The sequence below is a fragment of the Engystomops pustulosus genome, chromosome 7 (assembly GCF_040894005.1).
Source record: "Engystomops pustulosus chromosome 7, aEngPut4.maternal, whole genome shotgun sequence".
NCBI lineage: Eukaryota > Metazoa > Chordata > Amphibia > Anura > Leptodactylidae > Engystomops > Engystomops pustulosus.
The window spans coordinates 98,776,846-98,794,885 of record NC_092417.1 but is presented as its reverse complement, the minus strand read 5'-3'; the positions used below and the strand labels follow the sequence as shown (position 1 = coordinate 98,794,885).

Here is an 18,040-nt window from a genome sequence, read left to right as displayed (position 1 = left end):
GTACAATTTATATATGTTTTATAAATTTTTGCAAAAAAGAAAGTTTCATTCCACAAATAACAAGATGAAGGAGGTTGGTAGGAGGTCCGAAGAATTCACAGACAGCTAGTCTAAAGTTCTGGAGAAGAAAATTGCAGTGCAGTTGCACTATTTTAGTGATTCAACACTACTTTATAAGGTACTGTTTTTGGTTTATGAGGTTAACTTCTGCTGACAGTTTCCCTTTAAAGGGATATTCCAGGAATCAGCATAAAATTTTTCTCCCCTTAGCAGAAAATACTGCAGACACTTTATATACTGTAATGAAGAATTAAAATGCTACTGGCCCTAATTAGTCTTTTAATTTCCTCCATGTGAAGAAGACACAGGAAGATGGTCATTGGTCACATGTCCTGCACCTGCCTGGGCAGGTCAATAGATCACCAGTAAGTTTGGCTGTACTTGGTTAGTTGCAGTGCATCCAGTATGGCCAGTATTTTGGTGATGGAAGTTACACATCATTACTTTTTTAACCCCTACGGGACTCAGCCTCTTTTGGCCTTAAGGACGCGGCCCCATTTTTCAAATCTGCCCTGTGTCACTATAAGTGGTTATAGCTTTGGAACGCTATGAGATATCCAGGGGATTTTGAGATTGTTTTCTCGTGACACATTGTACTTCAAATTAGTTAAAAAATTTGGATGAAATCTTTTGCGTTTAGTTATGAAAAAAAAAATTTGGCAAAAATTTGGAAAAATTCTTTATTTTCAACATTCTAAATTCTCTACTTTTGATGCAGACAGTCATAGCACCCAAATAAATTCATAACTTACATTTCCCAAACGTCTGCTTTATGTTGGCATGGTTTTTTAAGATTCCACATATTTCGGGGACGTGCGCATACACAGCGGAGTGGAGCGAGCTGGGAGCCGGGACAGGTGAGATGCACTGGCGGCGCTGGCGGGGGTAGAGCAGCACGGGTGAGCCGCGACTCACGATATGGGCCGCGGGACCACCCGTGACAGTACCCACCCCTTTGGCCTCCCCCTCCTCCTGGACTGGAGGAATCTATGCAGAAGATCACGATCCAATATATTGGGGCAGATTTATCAAGCTGTCTGAAGGTCAGAATATTTCTAGTTGCCCATGACAACCAATCACAGCTCAGCTTTCATTTTACCAGCGCTCATGAATAATTTAAAGGGGAGCTGTGATTGGTTGCCATGGGCAACTAGAAATATTCTGACTTTCAGACACTTGATAAATCTGCCCCATTGTCTTCAGGCTCTTCTGGCCCGAATCCCTTCCAGTCATCCAAGAAGAACCGCTTCCCCCTTACTGTCTTCATGTCCAGGATCTCTTTTACCTCATAGGTGTTGGTGGAGTCCGCCACTGGAGTGGGGGGAGGAACTTGCCGAGAGAAGTGATTCAGAATGACAGGTTTCAGCAGGGAGACGTGGAAAGAATTTGGGATGCGCATAGTAGGAGGAAGGAGGAGTTTATACGCCACTGGATTAATGCACTGTAACACCTCGAACGGTCACAGAAAACGTGGGCCCAGCTTGTAACTGGGGATCTTCAAGCGAACATAATTGGATGACAGCCACACTTTGTCATCTGGAGAGAATGTGGGAGGAGACCTGCGTTTCTTGTCAGCTTGAGTTTTTGTGCGTGCGGACGCCTGAAGTAAAGACTGACAAATCTGTTCGCAGATGGATTTGAGGTCTTCTCCCAACTCTTCTACAACAGGAACATCAGCAGACACAGAGAGAGGAAGAGGTGGTAGTGGATTTCTCCCGTAGACAACGAAGAAAGGAGTGGCACCGGCAGACTCAGAGTCCAGGGAGTTGAAGGAGAACTCCGCCCATGGGAGCAGAGTGGACCAGTCGCCCTTTCGGGCGGAGACAAAATGGCGGACATAACAGCCTAAGATCTGATTAACCCTCTCAACTTGTCCATTAGAGGGTGATACACCTGGAGTTGGCTGCACACAGAACGCCAGAACCGGGAAACAAACTGAACTCCACGGTCAGATACTATGTGCCGGGGAAGACCATGAAGCCGGAAGATTTGAGTGAAGAACAGGCTGGCAAGGCGAGGAGCAGACGTTAGACCTGGCAGCGGAACAAAATGAGACATTTTGGAGAACCGATCAGTTACCACCCAGATGACAGTATTCCCAGAGGAACAGGGAAGGTCCGTGACAAAGTCCATGGCCCCGTGAGTCCACGGGCAACTGGGTATCGGCAACGGCATCAGGAGACCAGCAGGTTTGAGGCATGATGGCTTATTACGAGCACAAGAGATGCAGGAACCCACAAAATCCAGTATGTCTTGGACCAGATCTGGTCACCAATAATAACGAGAAATGAGGGCTAAGGAGAGCTGCACCCCAGGATGCCCAGCCACACGAGAACAATGTCCCCAAGTCAAAATCTTATTCCGAAGAGCAGGTCTTGCTAGGTGGGAGCTGCCGGAGGTCTACTGGAGCAGCCACAACCAGGCGTTCTGAAGGAATGATATGCCGAGGAGCCGATTCTTCCCCAATAACATCAGAGGCACGTGAGAGGGCATCTGCCTTGATGTTCTTCTCAGCTGGATGAAAATGGATCAAAAAATTAAAACGTGAAAAGAAAAGGGACCAGCGGGCTTGTCTTGGATTGAGACGTTGAGCAGTCTGGAGGTACAGGAGATTCTTGGTCAGAATATACACTGACCGGGTGACGAGCTCCTTCCAGAAGATAGCGCCACTCTTCCAAGGCAAGTTTAATAGCAAGGAGTTCCCGATCTCCTATGGAGTAATTCTTCTGAGCCGCAGAGAAGGTTTTGGAAAAGGAACCACGGGTAAGTGTTCGGCCTTTGGGCTCTCTCTGATAGAGCACAGCTACAGCACCTACCGAGGATGCGTCAACCTCAAGTTGGAATGGTTTCTCTAAATCTGGCCGTGTCAGAAGAGGAGCAGAGGTGAAGGCAGACTTCAGTCTTGAGGATGCTTCCTCAGCAACTGGTGGCCAGTGTCTGGGATCAGCACCTTTTTAGTTAGGGCCACGATGGGAGATACGAGGGAAGAGAAGTGAGGAATGAATTACCGGTAATAATTTGCAAAACCCAGGAATCTTTGTTTGGCACAAAGTCCCACTGGGCGAGGCCACTGAAGTACCACAGACAACTTGGTTGGATCCATCTGTAGGCCTCTATCGGAGATTATGTATCCTAGAAACGAAAGGCTCTTCTGATGGAATTGGCACTTGTCCAGTTTAACATAGAGACGATTGACCCTTAGGCGCCTAAGAACTTGCCGTACATGCACTTGATGAAACTCCAGATCAGGAGAGAAGACCAAGATGTCATCTAAGTAGACAACGACACAGGTTTATAGCAGGTCTCTGAAGATGTCATTAACGAAATCCTGAAACACTGCAGGCGCATTACACAGTCCAAAGGGCATGACCAGGTACTCAAAGTGCCTGTCTCGGGTGTTAAAGGCGGCCTTCCTTTAATCGCCCTCCCGGATGCGGATAAGATTATTAGCCCCTCTAAGGCCCAATTTAGAGAAGACTTTAGCACCACTTTAGGCAGGCAAAGAGTTCCGTGATCAAGGCAATGGATACCGGTTCTTTACTGTCACCTTATTGAGGCCCTGATAGTCAATGCAGGGGCGAAGAGATCTTTCTTGGCCACAAAGAAGAAGCCCGCACCGGCAGGAGAAGAGGATTTGCGGATGAACCCCTTCTGCAGATTCTCCTTGACGTAGGCCGACATGGCCGCAGTTTCAGGCACGGACAGCGGGTAAACTCGACCTCGTGGTGGTGATGTTCCCAGCAGGAGCTCAATAGGGCAATCGTATGGACGATGCGGTGGTAAGCTCTCCACTTGCTTTTCATAGAAGACATCAGCATAGTCCAGGTAAGCAGCGGGCAGACCCTTCAAAGACTTGAGAGACAAGGAGGAGGGTATAGTAGAGGCTGGACGGAGAGCCCTGAGACAGCGGGACTGGCATTCAGGACCCCAGCGAAGAACTCCCCAGTCTGCCAGCTAAAGTGCATGTCTCTGCAGCCATGGAAGTCCCAATAGGACGGAGGAAGTGGAGCGGAGAAGTACATAGAAAGACAGTCTCTTCATATGCAGGGCACCAACTTGTAGACACAGTGGTTCATTGCGATACTGGACTGGATCAGAGAGAATCTGACCACTGACCAAAGAGATGACCAGGGGCTTCTCAAGGCGGATCACTGGGATGTGATGCTGCGAGACCAGTGCAGCATCCACAAAATTTCCTGCGGACCCGGAGTCCAAGAAGGCACACACTTGGAACTGGCTGCTTGTACCAACGCTGAGGAGCACGGGAATGATCAAACGTAGAGAAGCTTTGCACACACCTAGGGACGTTTCTCCCAAGAACCCTAGGTGCTGGCATTTCCCGAACGAGGAGAGTCCCTTTTTGAAAGCTGCGGACAGGGCCGCGTTGTTCCAAGAGAGCTCTGAAACCAGGGTACGGAACTGCACGGCATACTCTCCAATAGATGAATTGCCCTGACGCCGATTCAACAACGCAGTCTCAGCAGAGGAGGCCTGTGCAGGTTCTTCGAAAAATGACCGGAATTCTGCCAGAAATGTCGAGAGTGTAGCCGTGACCGGGTTGTCTCTGTCCCAAAGTGGAGTAGCCCAGGCCAGGGCTTTCCCGGAGAGGAGGCTGAGATTAAATGCCTCCTTGGAATGCTCCATGACAAATTGGGACGGCATGATCTCTATGTGTAAAGAACACTGGGTGATGAAGCCCCTGCATACTTGCCGGGCATAGAAAGACGTAGCCTGCGTTCAGTAGCAGGAAGGACAGCCGGAGTAGCAGGAGTTGCAGGAATAGCTTCAGGGACCTGTTGCTGATGCTAGTTAGTTAGCAACTGTTGCAGCATGGCGGTGACTTGACGCTGTGCGTCAATCTGCCGGGATTGGTGGATCGCAATCGTGGCAAGATCGGGCCGACTGGGAGACGGAACCTCTTACTGTCAGCCTTACGGGTTATGGATCCTCTGGACCACTGCAGACGATGACTCAAGTCACTACCTGGGACCGGAGTCTACTGGCAAAGGCAAGGGTAGGGGGAGCCGCGGGGAGGAGAAGAGGGGCGGCCTCGACGTCACTCTCCTACATCATGCCGTCATGCGTGCCGACTATCTATTTAGCTCCATTTTGATAAGTGACATTGAGTTTTATTATATTTATTTATAGCATTTTGGGTTTTTGTATCAGACATTCATATTAAAAGAGTACACCTTTGAATATATTGATCAGATGTACACAACACAATAAAATTGATAAAAACTTTAATGTCACTTACACATTCAGTTTTACACAACATCTTATTAATGTAACATATATTACAGCAGACTCTGCATCTGCTACCCGAAACCATATATGATGATATTTCTCAGTTCTACCATTTCCCATTGACAACATCCTAGTCACAGAAAATACTTTTATATCAGTCTCTTATAATCTGCTGTTTTCAGATTTCAGCTGACTATCAGGTGGCAGAGGTTTTCCCAGGTGTTGCCCAACAGTTGGCCCATATCTATTATCAGATCTGGTCTCCTCCACTTCCTTCTTTAACAAAAATCCACCAGTCATTCCTTCAAAGTCCTGAATAGGGAGGAAAGTGATAGGGGTTTCATCCCAGATTTTCTCCAGTCGCTTTTCCCAGCTTTGAAGTATCCCAACGCGAGCTTCGTCAGGTATGTGTGCCACAGCGTAGGAGATCTGAGGTTCCAGAACTTTGAATCCACAGAAATTCAATATGCCATTCTGAAAATGCAAAAAAACAAGACTATGCTTTATCCTATGCTCAGAATGGAAGTTCATTCTTTCAACAGATTTCTACAATTCAGTTTCCATACTCTACAACAAAAGGCAGTAGCGTAACTTGAAGGTGTTGGTTCCTGGTACAAAGTCAGTACCAGGCCCACGAATATAATGTATGGTTTATAGTACTCATCTACTCATATAGGAAAGTGACACCTTATGGGCCCCCTAAATGGGCAAACTTGCATGGGTATTAGGATATTAGCTTGTGGTTAAATAGCTATCAATGTTTCACAAGCATAGCTGATTTTACTTCTGTATTCACAATGAGGGTGTTTAGGGGGGCTAGTTTGATTAAAGAAACTGCCAGGGGTGTAACAAGGAGAGGCAGGGCTTCTGAATGGGGTATGCTTCCCACCTGTATACTCACATATGCGAGTTACAATCACACATTTATACACTCATGCGCACATATGTAGAGCATATACACACATACAGTGTCATATACAAAGGTATAGCATATATGCACACATAGAGTATATACACACCCACCATACACTGTATATACACATAGCATATGCAGATGATAGATACAACTTATGTACATCACATATATGTTATATACATACATACAACTTCAAACATATTTTGCTGATATCGGCTAGCTATTCAATGTGTATAGTCTCCCCCGGCTATTCCTCTTTTTGGATTTTATCTGCCTGATTATTTTATTCTAGAGTATGGGTTTACCACTGCAGAGATGCAGACACACAACATTGTGCATTTTAGCCAGCGATGATAATGCTTGTATGGAGGGGTGCTCAAACCACAATTCTGCTATGGTGACCAGCCTTTCCTATCAATAGCTGGATGGAAGAACAAGCATTCTGATGGAAGAACAAGCATTCTGATCGAAGAACAAGCATTCGGATCAGGGCCGACAGCCAGCGCCAGCACTGGGCATACCTGGGCTGCTGGGGGGGGGGGGGGCACATAAGGATGTACATAAGGAATCCATGGGGGGTGAAGAGGGCTGTATCTAATGAATCTATAGGGGTGAAGGGGGCTTGATATAAAATAACCATGAGGAGGCACTCATCTGTGAGTTGTAGCAGAGCTAAAAATGTAAGTTTAAAAGTCTGTCACCTTCTCTCATGCATCTCATAATCTCTGATCTGTCTAATCTCTCTCTCCCTCTCTCTTTGTGTCAGTGTGTTAGTACAAAAGCCAGATGAAAGTGTATTTATACCTGTACACTTATAATCTAACCATATTGTCACCGCACAGCACTAGATGGGTCATAATGTGTCTGCTTAGAGAGTTCTTACCCACACCCTGAAATTTTGCACTTAGCAGCCTAGGGAATGATAGGAGCTAAACAACAATAAAACTGACTAACATTGTAAAGTAAGCGGTTAAAATGATCTGTATGGTGTTAACATCACTAGGGGCCTTAAATGTGAGAATTCTTTTGTGGGAAAAACCCTTTAAAGGCAGGGGCTGGCTGGGAATTTAAAGTCGCCATGGAAAAAACTTTAAAACTGGCCCCATTCCATGGGCATGACCATGTAGGCGTGACCATGTGGTGTGGGTGGAGTAACCAAACTCCACACAAACTGTTGATAGATGGTCTTAATCAACATGTACAGCGCAGAGAAGGAGACTGATACCGCCTCTCATGTACATAAACCTTCTTGTTTAAAAAAACACAAATGCCAAAATGAATATACACAAATGAAAATCGTGTTTCAATACTTTCTCCGATAAACAAGAATGTAGCTACTATAATACTGCCCCTAAGTAAAATATATTAGGATACTGAATCCTATATACAAGAATATAATTCAACAATACTGCCCCCTATGTACACAAATAAAACTACTGTAATACTGCCACCTATGTACAGGAATACAACTACTATAACACTGCCCCCTATGTACAAGGATATAACTACTATAATACTGCCCTCTATGCACAGTAATATAACTGCTATTACTACTTCTACTACTACTATGTTATATAACACCAACAGCCCCCTGTATATAGCCAGCCAGCTCCCAGTGTATAGCCAGCCATCCCACTTTATATAGCCAGCTCGCCCCTGTATATAGTCAGCCAGACCCCTGTATACAGCCAGCCAGCCCCCAGTATATAGTCATCCATCCCCCTGCATATAGCTAGTCAGCATCTGGATATAGCCATCCCATCCCCTGTATATAGCTAGTCAGCATCTGGATATAGCCAGCCCATCCCCTGTATATACCCATCCAGTCCCTCCAGCATATAGCCAGCCAGACCCTGTATATTGCCTGCATGCCAGCCCGCTGTATATAACCTGCCAGCCAGCCCCAGTATATAGCCAGCCCCTAGTGTATAGTCAGCCAGCCCCCTTTATATAGCCAGTTAGCCCTTGTATATAATCAGCCAGACCCTGTATATAGCCAGTCAGCCTCTGTATATAACCAGCCAGTCCCCCAGGTATACAGCCAGCCCCCTTCATATAGCCATTCAGCCTCTGTATATAGCCAGCCAGTCCCCTAGTATATAGCCATCCACCCCCTTTATAAAGCCAGTCAGACTCTGTATAGAGCTAGCCAGTCACCTGTATATAGCCAACCAGCCCCAGTATATAGCCAGCCAGTCCCCTTTTTATAGTCAGTGAATCCCTGTATATAGCCAGCCAGTACCCCCAGTATATATATAGTCATCCTCCTGTATATAGCCAGCCAGTATGTAGCCAGCCATCCTCTGTATAAAGCCAGCCAGGCCCTGTATATAGCCAGCTAGCCCCTTGTATATAGCCAGCCCCCAGTATATAGTCATCCAGTTCCCAGTATATAACCAGCCAGACTATTGTATATAGCCAGACAGTCCCCTATATACAGTCAGTCAGCCTCTGTGTATAGCCAGCTAGTCTCCTCTATAAAGCCAGCCAGTCCCCCAGGCATACAGCTAGCCCCCATTATATAGTCAGGCATCCCCTGTATATAGCTAGCTTGTCACCTGTATATATTCGGCCAGCCAGTCCCCTGTATATAGCCAGACCCCTGGATATAGCCAGCCATACCCAGTAAATAGACAGCCAGCACCTGTATATAGCCAGCCAGCCTCCTGTATATAGCCAGCCAGTACCCTTTATATAGTCAGCCAGTATGCAGCCATCAAGCCCCTTTATATAGCCAGTCAGCTCCTATGTATAGCCAGCCATCCCCTGTATATAGCCAGCCCTAGTATACAGCCTGCCAGCCCCCATTACATAGCCATCCAGTTCCTTGTATATAGCCAGCCCATCCCTTGTATATAGCCAGCCAGTACCCTTTATAAAGCCAGTCAGCCCCTGTATGTAGCCTGCCAGTCTACTGTATAGAGTCAGCCATTACCCCCAGTAGGTAGCCAGCAAGCCCCCCAAGTATACAGCCAGCCCCTGTATATAGCCAGTCAGCCCCCTGTGTATAGCCAGCTAGTCCCCTCTATATAGCCAGCCAGACCCAGTAAATAGCCAGCCACCACCTGTATATAGCCAGCCAGCCTCCTGTATATAGCTAGCCAGTCCCCTGTATATAACCAACCAGTATGCAGCCACCCAGCCCCCTTTATATAGGCAGTCAGCCCCTATATATAGCCAGCCATCACATGTATATAGCCAGTTAGCCCCTTGTATATAACCAGCCCTAGAATACAGCCTGCCAGCCCCCATTACATAGCCATCCAGTTCCCTGTATATAACCAGCCCGTCCCCTGTATATAGCCAGTCAGCCCCTGTATAAAGCCAGCCAGTTCCCTTTATAAAGCCAGTCAGTCCCTGTATGTAGCCAGCCAGTCAACTGTATAGAGTCAGCCAATTCCCCCAGTAGGTAGCCAGAGAGTCCCCCAAGTATACAGCCAGCCCCCCGTGTATAGCCAGCTAGTCCCCTGTATAAAGCCAACTAGTCCCCTCTATATAGCCAGACAGCCCCTGTACATAGCCAGCCAGTCCCATGTATATGGCCAGCAAGTTACCTGTATACTGCCAGCAAGTCCCCTGTATATAGTCATCCAGTCCCTTGTATATAGACAGTCAGTTCCCTGTATATATCCAGCCATTCCCCTTTATATAGCCAGCCCCTGTATAAAACCAGCCAGTCCTCCCAGTATACAGCCAGCCTGTGTATAGCCAGCCAGTCCCCTCTATATACACAGATCCCTGTATGTAGCCAGTCAGCCCCCTGTATATAGCCAGCCAGTCCCCCAAGTATATAGCCAGCCACCCGTATATAGCCAGCTAGTCCCTTCTATACAGCCAACCAGTGCCCTGTATATAGCCAGCCAAGCCTCAGTATATAGCCAGCCAGTTTCTTGTATATAGCCAGAAAGCCCCTGCATATAGCCAGTCAGTCCCCTGTATATAGCTAACCAGACCCAGTAAATAGCCAGCTGGCTATCACATGACCAGGGACAGATTTATATCGACAGCAAGCATAGATCTAGATAACCCCAAGAAACTAGAAAGGTTTTACAAATTATGCAAATGAACCCTGGAGCCCCTCAGCCTCGTTTGCATAATTTCTTTAGATTTTTTTCCGAAGAACAAAGTCCTAAGAAGCTGCAAGAAGTGTGGCTTCCGCAAGAGAGGGTGCACACCAGCATGTCTGTGTGCTTGGTTTACAATCTATCATCCTGGTTGGAGATGTCCTTTAAAACTTACCTGCATAGGCCACAGAATAACATTGATGTCTCCATTAAGCCCTGAGGGTGTTGTCATTGATCCAGGCCCACCAGTAGTGAAGGACAAAAGGGCTTTTTTATTCTGTTAAAAATAAATTACAAAAATGTATAAATAAATTTATACTGAAATTACAGTCCAGTTATAACAGAGAATATTTTAATGATCCAAGCTAGAATATATTATGAAATTTCAGAACACAGTAGAATGAGATGTTTATTTGGCAGTATTTTACAATTCACCTATAATGATAATGCTTCTTTATTTAACTCTTCTCGGACGTCTAAAGTCAGCGACCGCTCTTCCGGAGTCTGCAGTGACGTCTTTAGAGCCGCCGGCTCTATAGACTCTGGGGTCACGTGACTGTCGAGTCTAAAGGGATTAACCAGAGCTGCTGGGTCTAATTAGACCCAGTACAGCTCTGATCAACACCACCAGTGACAGGTGGTGGTTTTCCTCTGTAGCTGGAGCTTTAATAGAAAAAAAAAGTTATAAAATCCCCCATGTGACCTAATGTATAAAGTAAAAACAAAAAAACACATAAAAAATATATAAATAAATATTCATAAAAATACACTATATTTTTATATATAATATTAAAAAAAAAGTCGCTACACTACAAAAAAACCTCACCTTATTTGCCCCGTTTGCCTAAGACTATACAGATTGGGGCAGATTTATCAAGCTGTCTGAAAGTCAGAATATTTCTAGTTTCCCATGGCAACCAATCACAGCTCAGATTTCATTTTACCAGTGCTCGTGAATATTTTAAAGAGGTGCTGTGATTGGTTGCCATGGGCAACTGGAAATGTTCCGACTTTCAGACAGCTTGATAAATCTGCCCCATTGTATATAAAAACAACTGAAACAAAATAGGGAATTCATTCAAAATGGTAATTTTGAGTTACATTGAAAATGTAAAAAATGTACCTTAAACTACAAAAAAAAAAGACTTTATTCCAAAAAAAAATTGTTTAAAGAATTATTACCTTTTTAACTAGCTCTATGAAAAACACTGCAAAAAAGTTATGGCCCTTAAATTGAAGCCTCCTTTCATAACTCCCAAATTGTGAGCCCCTCTCATATATCCCAAATTATTCCTGACTCTCATAACCCCCATAATGTGGACACTCTCTCATAACCCCCATAATGTGGGCACCCTCTCTTATCCCTCCCATATTGTGGACCCCCCTCTCATACCCCTTCCATAATGTGGGCCCCCTCTCATATCCCTTCCATAATGTGGGCCCCCTCTTATGCCCCCCCAATATTGTGGGCCTCCTCTCATACTCTCATATATAGTGGGCCCCCTCTTATGCCCCCTCATATTGTGTGCCCCCTCTTACACCTCACATATTGTGGGTCCCCTCTCATACTCTCCAATATTGTGGGCCCCCTCTTATGCCCCCCCCAAAAAAATTGTGGGCCCCCTCTCATACTCTCCTATATTGTGGGCCACCTCTTATACCCCACCATATTGTGGGCCCCCACTTATACCCTCCCATATTATGGGCTCCCTCTTATATCCTACCATATTGTGCCCCATCCATCACTTTCTCATTTTTTAATGTTTAAAATAACCATCATTATGTTTTCATTTCACGCTAGAAGGACCTTTTTATAGATTGTTTCAATTTATTTGCCTAAACTTATAGCTTATAACTGCATGGTGGCAAGACTTGGAGTGAGCTGAAATTATTTAGCTTTTTACTATGTTTCAGAATAAAAATCCATTTTGTTCATGTGACTGATTTACACAAAGTACAGTAGTTCTTTCCACATATAAATTCAGACTTTACACTATACAATATATCATGACCAAATCCAAAAAGTTTACCTTAAATGGTCCTTCGGAGTACATGGTTTCAAAACTGTATGCAAACCCCATAGACAAGACTCGTTCCACCCATCCTTTCATTATGGCAGGTAACCCAAACCAATATAAGGGAAACTGGAATGAGTTAAAAAGCCTCAGTAAGGTCAATGCAAAGTCCACTTATATTCTGTTTCATTTATATAGACATAAAAACTACTGTAAGCCTTAGTTCTGCATATATTAAAGGAAACCTACCTCTGCTAATGGTAGGTATTAGCTGTAAACACCGGGCACCAGCTCAGGGTAGTGTTTTAAACCGCTATATATCGCGGTTTAAACACATTTTGATGAAGAGACCCGCTGGTGTTTACAGCTAATACCTACCATTAGCAGTGGTAGGTTTCCTTTAAGCCCTCTACATCACAAAAAGATGTCCAACTCTAATGAAAATGTTGTTGTAAAACGAAGGATTATGGGATGTAACAATTACAGGCAGTCCCCGGATTACATATAAGATAGGGTCCGTAGGTTTGTTCTCAAGTTGAATTTGTATGTAAGTCGAAACTGTATATTTTATAATAGTAGATCCAGACAAAACATTTTTTTGCCCAGTGACAATTGGAGTTTCAACATTTTTTGCTGTCATTGGACCAAGGATTATCAATAAAGCTTCATTACAGACACCGTGTGGTGCTGTTTCCAGTTATTTTTCAACAGTAACAAAAATAACCCTGTGTAAGCATTTATATAATATTTTGGACTTTTAGAAAAGAAACTGAAGCTTTGTTCACTTGGGCAAGAACAATGATGGTGTATACGTTTATTGGAAGACACTGGGAATACATATCTTGAGGAATAAAATACATTAAAGAAAATGCCTTTAAAATGTTGTAAATATGTCTAAATATCTGTTCACAATCATCACAAAACTGATTTATTAAGAATGGTATTAATGACCAACAAAAAATGAGATAAGCAGAAGTGTAGGTCTTAATAATTTTGTTGCATCTCAGGTGGTTAGGGGCTGGAATAGACCAACACATTTTTGTACCAGTGTTATGGTACGAATAATGGACTAAGTGGCAAGTGTAACACATATAGGGGAACAATCAACATGTTTGGCACAAATGCAACTTTTATCATACATTTTTGTGACTTTTAAACATTTATCTCTAGAAACTGGTGTAAATTGTATGATAAATTCCCCATAAAGGGCTTCCCAAAGGGATGTTTTTGAATAATACATTAATGGCCCACGATAGAAAGGGGTTATTAACAGGCAACCAGTGAATCTAACCTATGGATATTAATTCACCCCACAGTTAATAACTGTAACACTGCTGCTAACATATATATTAAAAACTATTATGAAACAAAAAAAATAATATATATATTTTTTAAAACTATGTAAAGTGTCTGTAAAGTATGTAAAGTGTACGTAAAGCAACCCTTTTGGTGTCGGACCCCTGAAATCCTCATTGATAGTCTGAAAAGATGGTGTGCTTGGATGGAACAAAACTAAAGATACTGATCTACGACAAAAAGGTGTGGGCCCTGCACAGCAAATGTATACAGGTTGCTTTATAGACACAAAAATGCCAACAAATATGTACAAGAAAAAAGCGTGTCAAGACAACCAAACTATAAGCAAAGTATCAAACTTTATTTACTCATACTAAATATTTTGACAAACACTGACCAGTTTAAAAACACTTAAAACGTGTAACAAGTACACAAACACAAAAGGACTCAATGGGATGAAAGTGGTAGAATCATCCCAAGGAAACCACCCTGACTGCAATGAATTGTATCTGGTGTCAATAGGTAAATACAATAAGAACTCCAAAAGGGATCAGCTACATAAAGTGCATACCAACACAATGGTACAGTAAACTTACCTACATAACAATAATCATGAAGTATAAAGCGCTGCATATAGCCCATATACAAGTAAAATCATAGCAGTTTACCGGACCACAACACCAGAAACAGCCAGGGGGTTGTGATGCCCCACACGTTCCGTCACCTAAGGTGACGTCTGTAAAGTATGTAAAGTGTACGTAAAGCAACCCTTTTGGTGTCGGACCCCTGAAATCCCCATTGATAGTCTGAAAAGATGGTGTACTTGGATGGAACAAAACTAAAGCTACTGATAACATTAACCAAACATTACCTGAAAGATGATAAGGTCAGCCCTATCCACTTTCTTCTGCTCTTCTTTAATGTCTTTGGCGAGGCGCCCCTCCTTCCATGCTGCCAAAGTCTCTGCGCCATATTTGAACCTACTTGGCTCTTTAGCTTTACCTGCATTAAAGAGGAATTTGTCTCATTATGCCATTATCCCTAAAATGGATTCTGACTTTCACAATTCCATGGTCTATATCAGTAGTTATGTAACTATCCTAAAAACCCAGCATGCCTAGAGCTTGCCCTGAGTTGTAGATTGTTAGCTGGAGAACCACAATTTTAGTCTGTATGTACTGTATATATACGTATCTATGAAATAAAGTAGATATGGCTTTGAAATGTCAGTAGCACTGAAATCCCATACAATTTGTTCAGGAGATGTTTACTTATCTTGTCTTAAGCTGTGTCTGCTACTGCCACAGTACCACAGTAGCTGGCAAGACCTAAGAGCAAGAGTGGTGCTGTTTATGTAGATTTTGTTTCTAGTTGTTATCATTCTTACCTGTGATATCGTTACGTGACAGGACAGGATTAAACTTCATTTCATACAGATCAGACACAAGAACTGTCCACCCCTTCTTCTTAAGAGCTTTTTCTGTCACCTCCTTCATGGCGTAGTTAAAAGATGTTCGCTCTTGGTGAGCTAACACAATCAGTGCGGTTTTGCCTTCAAGTAACATAACACACAATAAAACATTAGCTGCAATTTAGATCCAATTTAGCCCAAACTGGACTGACCCGTGCATTTTGACATGTTCTCTATTTATCTCAGACTTCAGCTTAGCTACACTGTAAACTAAAAGCAGGAAGATAAAAAAAAACTCTCACTTCCATAGAGTATTAATTTTAGGTAAACTCTGGTTTTTGGATCTGATGAAGAGGTAAGTCCTGCCATGAAGCGCATAATCCCTTTTCAGAATAATAAATCTTTGATGTACCCTTCTCAAAGAGGCTCCATAGAGAGCATAAGGTACCGAGGGTGGCATATGGGACAGCCTATCACCAAGAAAATGGTGGTAGATGTCCTTTAACACCCTGGAATATGTGCAAAATGAGCAAATACTTCCCCAAAAATAAAAAAAATTGCACAAAAAGAAAAGGATAGTCAAAACGCTCCCAATATATACTATTAGGAAATGTCGGTCGCTCCGTAGTGAATTTGTGGTATACAAACAAAATGTTCAATGGGAGACCAGCCAGCTTTTAGGATATTGGCCTTCAGACTATGTGAAACACTACCTCTTAAAGAAACGGTGCAATGTATAAATGTTCTACTTCTATTACACATAATAAGAATGAGGCAGTAGGAATGCATCATACTAAAGACTCACCAGCCATGACTTTTTTCTGTTGTCTTCTAAACCAGAGGAGGAGAATTTACTTTTGCTTAGTTTATGTCACCTTACTGACTTCCACACCTGAACTGTATTTCTGAGGGAGAAACCTGTCTTTTATACTGAGTGAGATGAATGATCACCTCAGGCAGGAGTGGTCACCATGACACAGGTAAAAAGAGATGTCACTGAGTTTACCTTCAGCTACTGAGCACACCCCTTCCTGCAGAAGTTATCCACACATAGATTTGCAGACTTTACCAGTAACAGTAAATGTTCCTGTGTTGAAGGAACAGGGAATGTATCCTAATCCGAGTCAAATATGTGTCTACAACGTTCGCATGTTCAGTTTTTCAGATGCGGTTTTCAAAGCGAAAGTAGGTGTGGAGCACAATGGGTGAGCACATGCCACTGAGGGGTGCTACTCCTCTTTTCTTCACTCAACTCCTAGTTTGAAAAACAACGTTTGAATGCACCCTAATAAGTGGATCCTAAAAACAGCCACATTGGGTCCACTTGGGGTAATTTCTCATTGGTTTATATGCTGCTTAGTTACAATAATGAGTGAGCTGTCCTCCTGTGTGATGTCACAGGTCTGACGAAGCGAACGCGCGCAAAATGTGCTCTGTGACATGTCTGCCCTCCTTACCTGCTTATGTGCTGCAATAAAGGCTTTGTTTTCTACTGCTGGTAAGTGCAACCCTCTTTGTTCTCCTCTGCCATCGTAGATATCACAGTATGAATAACTACATGACATGAGGAACATTTGAATTCATTCACTGAAATCAAAGCCATTTTCTTGGGTGTGTGTTGTTTCCGCTGCTTCTATGTACCAACCTGGAACGATTCCAAAGGATGTATTTACATGTTGTGTTTACATTGCCTTTTATAACAGCTCAGTCGAGGAAATGAACATTCACATTTGCAAAATGCAATCACTTAAAGGAAACCTACCACTTGGAAATGGTCGTTCTGACCCACATAAGTGGAGCTGAGCTGGTGCAGGCAAATATTTTGGTTAAACATATAACGAAATGGATGGATTCTAACTATAGATTCTTATCTTTGCTAATAATCCACTCGGGGCTTCTCTCTACATCACAGCGCTTGGGCATTAGCATAATAGGGGAGGCTTTCAGAGTGCCGTCTCCACCTCCCCCCACCCTCCCTTCTTTGCTCACATGGAGGCTGAATGTGCTATTGCAAGACTTTGACGAGGAGACCACCAAAGTCTCGCCACTGGCTCGCAGGGTGGCTGTGCGTACTATCACCGAACACTTGTGCTATCTCGTGGTAAAGTAAGCAGCTCCAAGTGCTACAGCATATGCCGCAGTGTTACACTGCTAGCGTTATCGGAAACCTCCGACAACGCTAACAAACACTGCAGCGCTTCACAATCGAAAACGCCGGACCACGCTGTAGGGGCTGCTTCTCCCCCGGGCCGCCTTCCTACTCCATAGGGGGGCAGTGACTGCTGATCTTCACACGGCAGTCACGGTCCCTATTCCCGCCCCCTCATGAATACGCACGACCACTTACAGTGCGGTCCGGTGTTTTCAATTGTACAGCGCTGCAGTGTTTGTTAGCGTTATTGGAGGTTTCTGTAGCACTGTAGCACTAGAAGCTGCTTACTTTATTAAGCAGCTCCTAGTGCAGTATTTAGAGGTGACAGGCCCTCTTTAACCTGTTAACACTACACTCAACGTCCGATATATATCAGATGCTGAGCGCGGTGACTTAGCGCTCAGTGTCCGATATATCTGATCTGAGCTGAACCGTCATCGGGAAACACAGGGTGCCGGCTGTAACATATAGCTGGCACCCCAGTGTAACACCCGCGATCGTAGTGATCTCCGATTGCGGGTGCTTAACCTGTTAAATGCCGCGGTCAGCGCGACCGCGCATTTAACATGCCTTAGGGGAGGGTCTTTCCCGCACGTTCGACCCCCAACGCGCCCCCCCCCCCCCCCGAACCGCTTTCAGGGGGCGCCGATCATTGCTATGGCATCTCTGGGGTCCGATCGGAGATGCCTGAAGGCAGTGCCAGTAAGATGGCGTCTCTGACGTCATCTTACAGGCAGAGTGTCAGCCTATGCATGTGCATAGACGCATGGACTGACGCTGCTAATACCCTGCAATACATCAGTATTGCAGGATATTATCATGAACATGCAATCAGATGATTGCTTGTTCATGTCCTATCGTGGAAGTAGTAAAAAAGTA

The 18,040-nt window shown here is 44.1% G+C and overlaps 2 protein-coding genes and 1 long non-coding RNA gene across 4 annotated transcripts in view; 1 reads left to right on the top strand and 2 right to left on the bottom strand.

Moving 5' to 3' along the window:
* The window catches only part of LOC140070636 (NAD(P)H dehydrogenase [quinone] 1-like), a 75,588-nt gene that overhangs the window by 19,534 nt on the left and 38,014 nt on the right, over window positions 1-18,040 (bottom strand). The gene's annotated exons all lie outside the window — the stretch shown is intronic.
* LOC140068904 (NAD(P)H dehydrogenase [quinone] 1-like) lies at window positions 5,342-16,237 on the bottom strand. Of its 2 annotated transcripts, XM_072114264.1 has the most exons (6): window positions 15,815-16,237; window positions 14,986-15,150; window positions 14,470-14,600; window positions 12,318-12,431; window positions 10,463-10,564; window positions 5,345-5,781 (listed from the first exon to the last, which is right to left on the bottom strand). In XM_072114264.1, the coding sequence occupies exons 1-6, from the start codon at window positions 15,819-15,821 to the stop codon at window positions 5,470-5,472; spliced, it is 831 nt and encodes a 276-aa protein (XP_071970365.1). In that variant the 5' UTR covers window positions 15,822-16,237; the 3' UTR covers window positions 5,345-5,469. The 2 variants fall into 2 exon arrangements, with proteins under 2 accessions (XP_071970364.1, XP_071970365.1); XM_072114263.1 differs by lacking the exon at window positions 15,815-16,237 and having other exon boundaries at window positions 5,342-5,781; window positions 14,986-15,163.
* LOC140068905 (uncharacterized) overlaps window positions 16,188-18,040 on the top strand; it is a 21,138-nt gene continuing 19,285 nt past the window's right edge. The window contains exon 1 of the long non-coding RNA XR_011848620.1: window positions 16,188-16,507. This is a non-coding gene — a long non-coding RNA (uncharacterized lncRNA). The remainder of the gene's footprint in view (window positions 16,508-18,040) is intronic.

Excerpts from the sequence above, each read along its gene's own strand:
- LOC140068904 (XM_072114263.1), bottom strand. The coding sequence starts at position 15,163 with ATGTTACTTGAAGGCAAAACCGCACTGATTGTGTTAGCTCACCAAGAG. Across the intron at positions 10,565-12,317 it reads ACTCCGAAGGACCATTTAAG|AATAAAAAAGCCCTTTTGTC; the intron begins GTAAACTTTTTG and ends TATTTTTAACAG. Across the intron at positions 5,782-10,462 it reads TTATTCTGTGGCCTATGCAG|AATGGCATATTGAATTTCTG; the intron begins GTAAGTTTTAAA and ends TTGCATTTTCAG.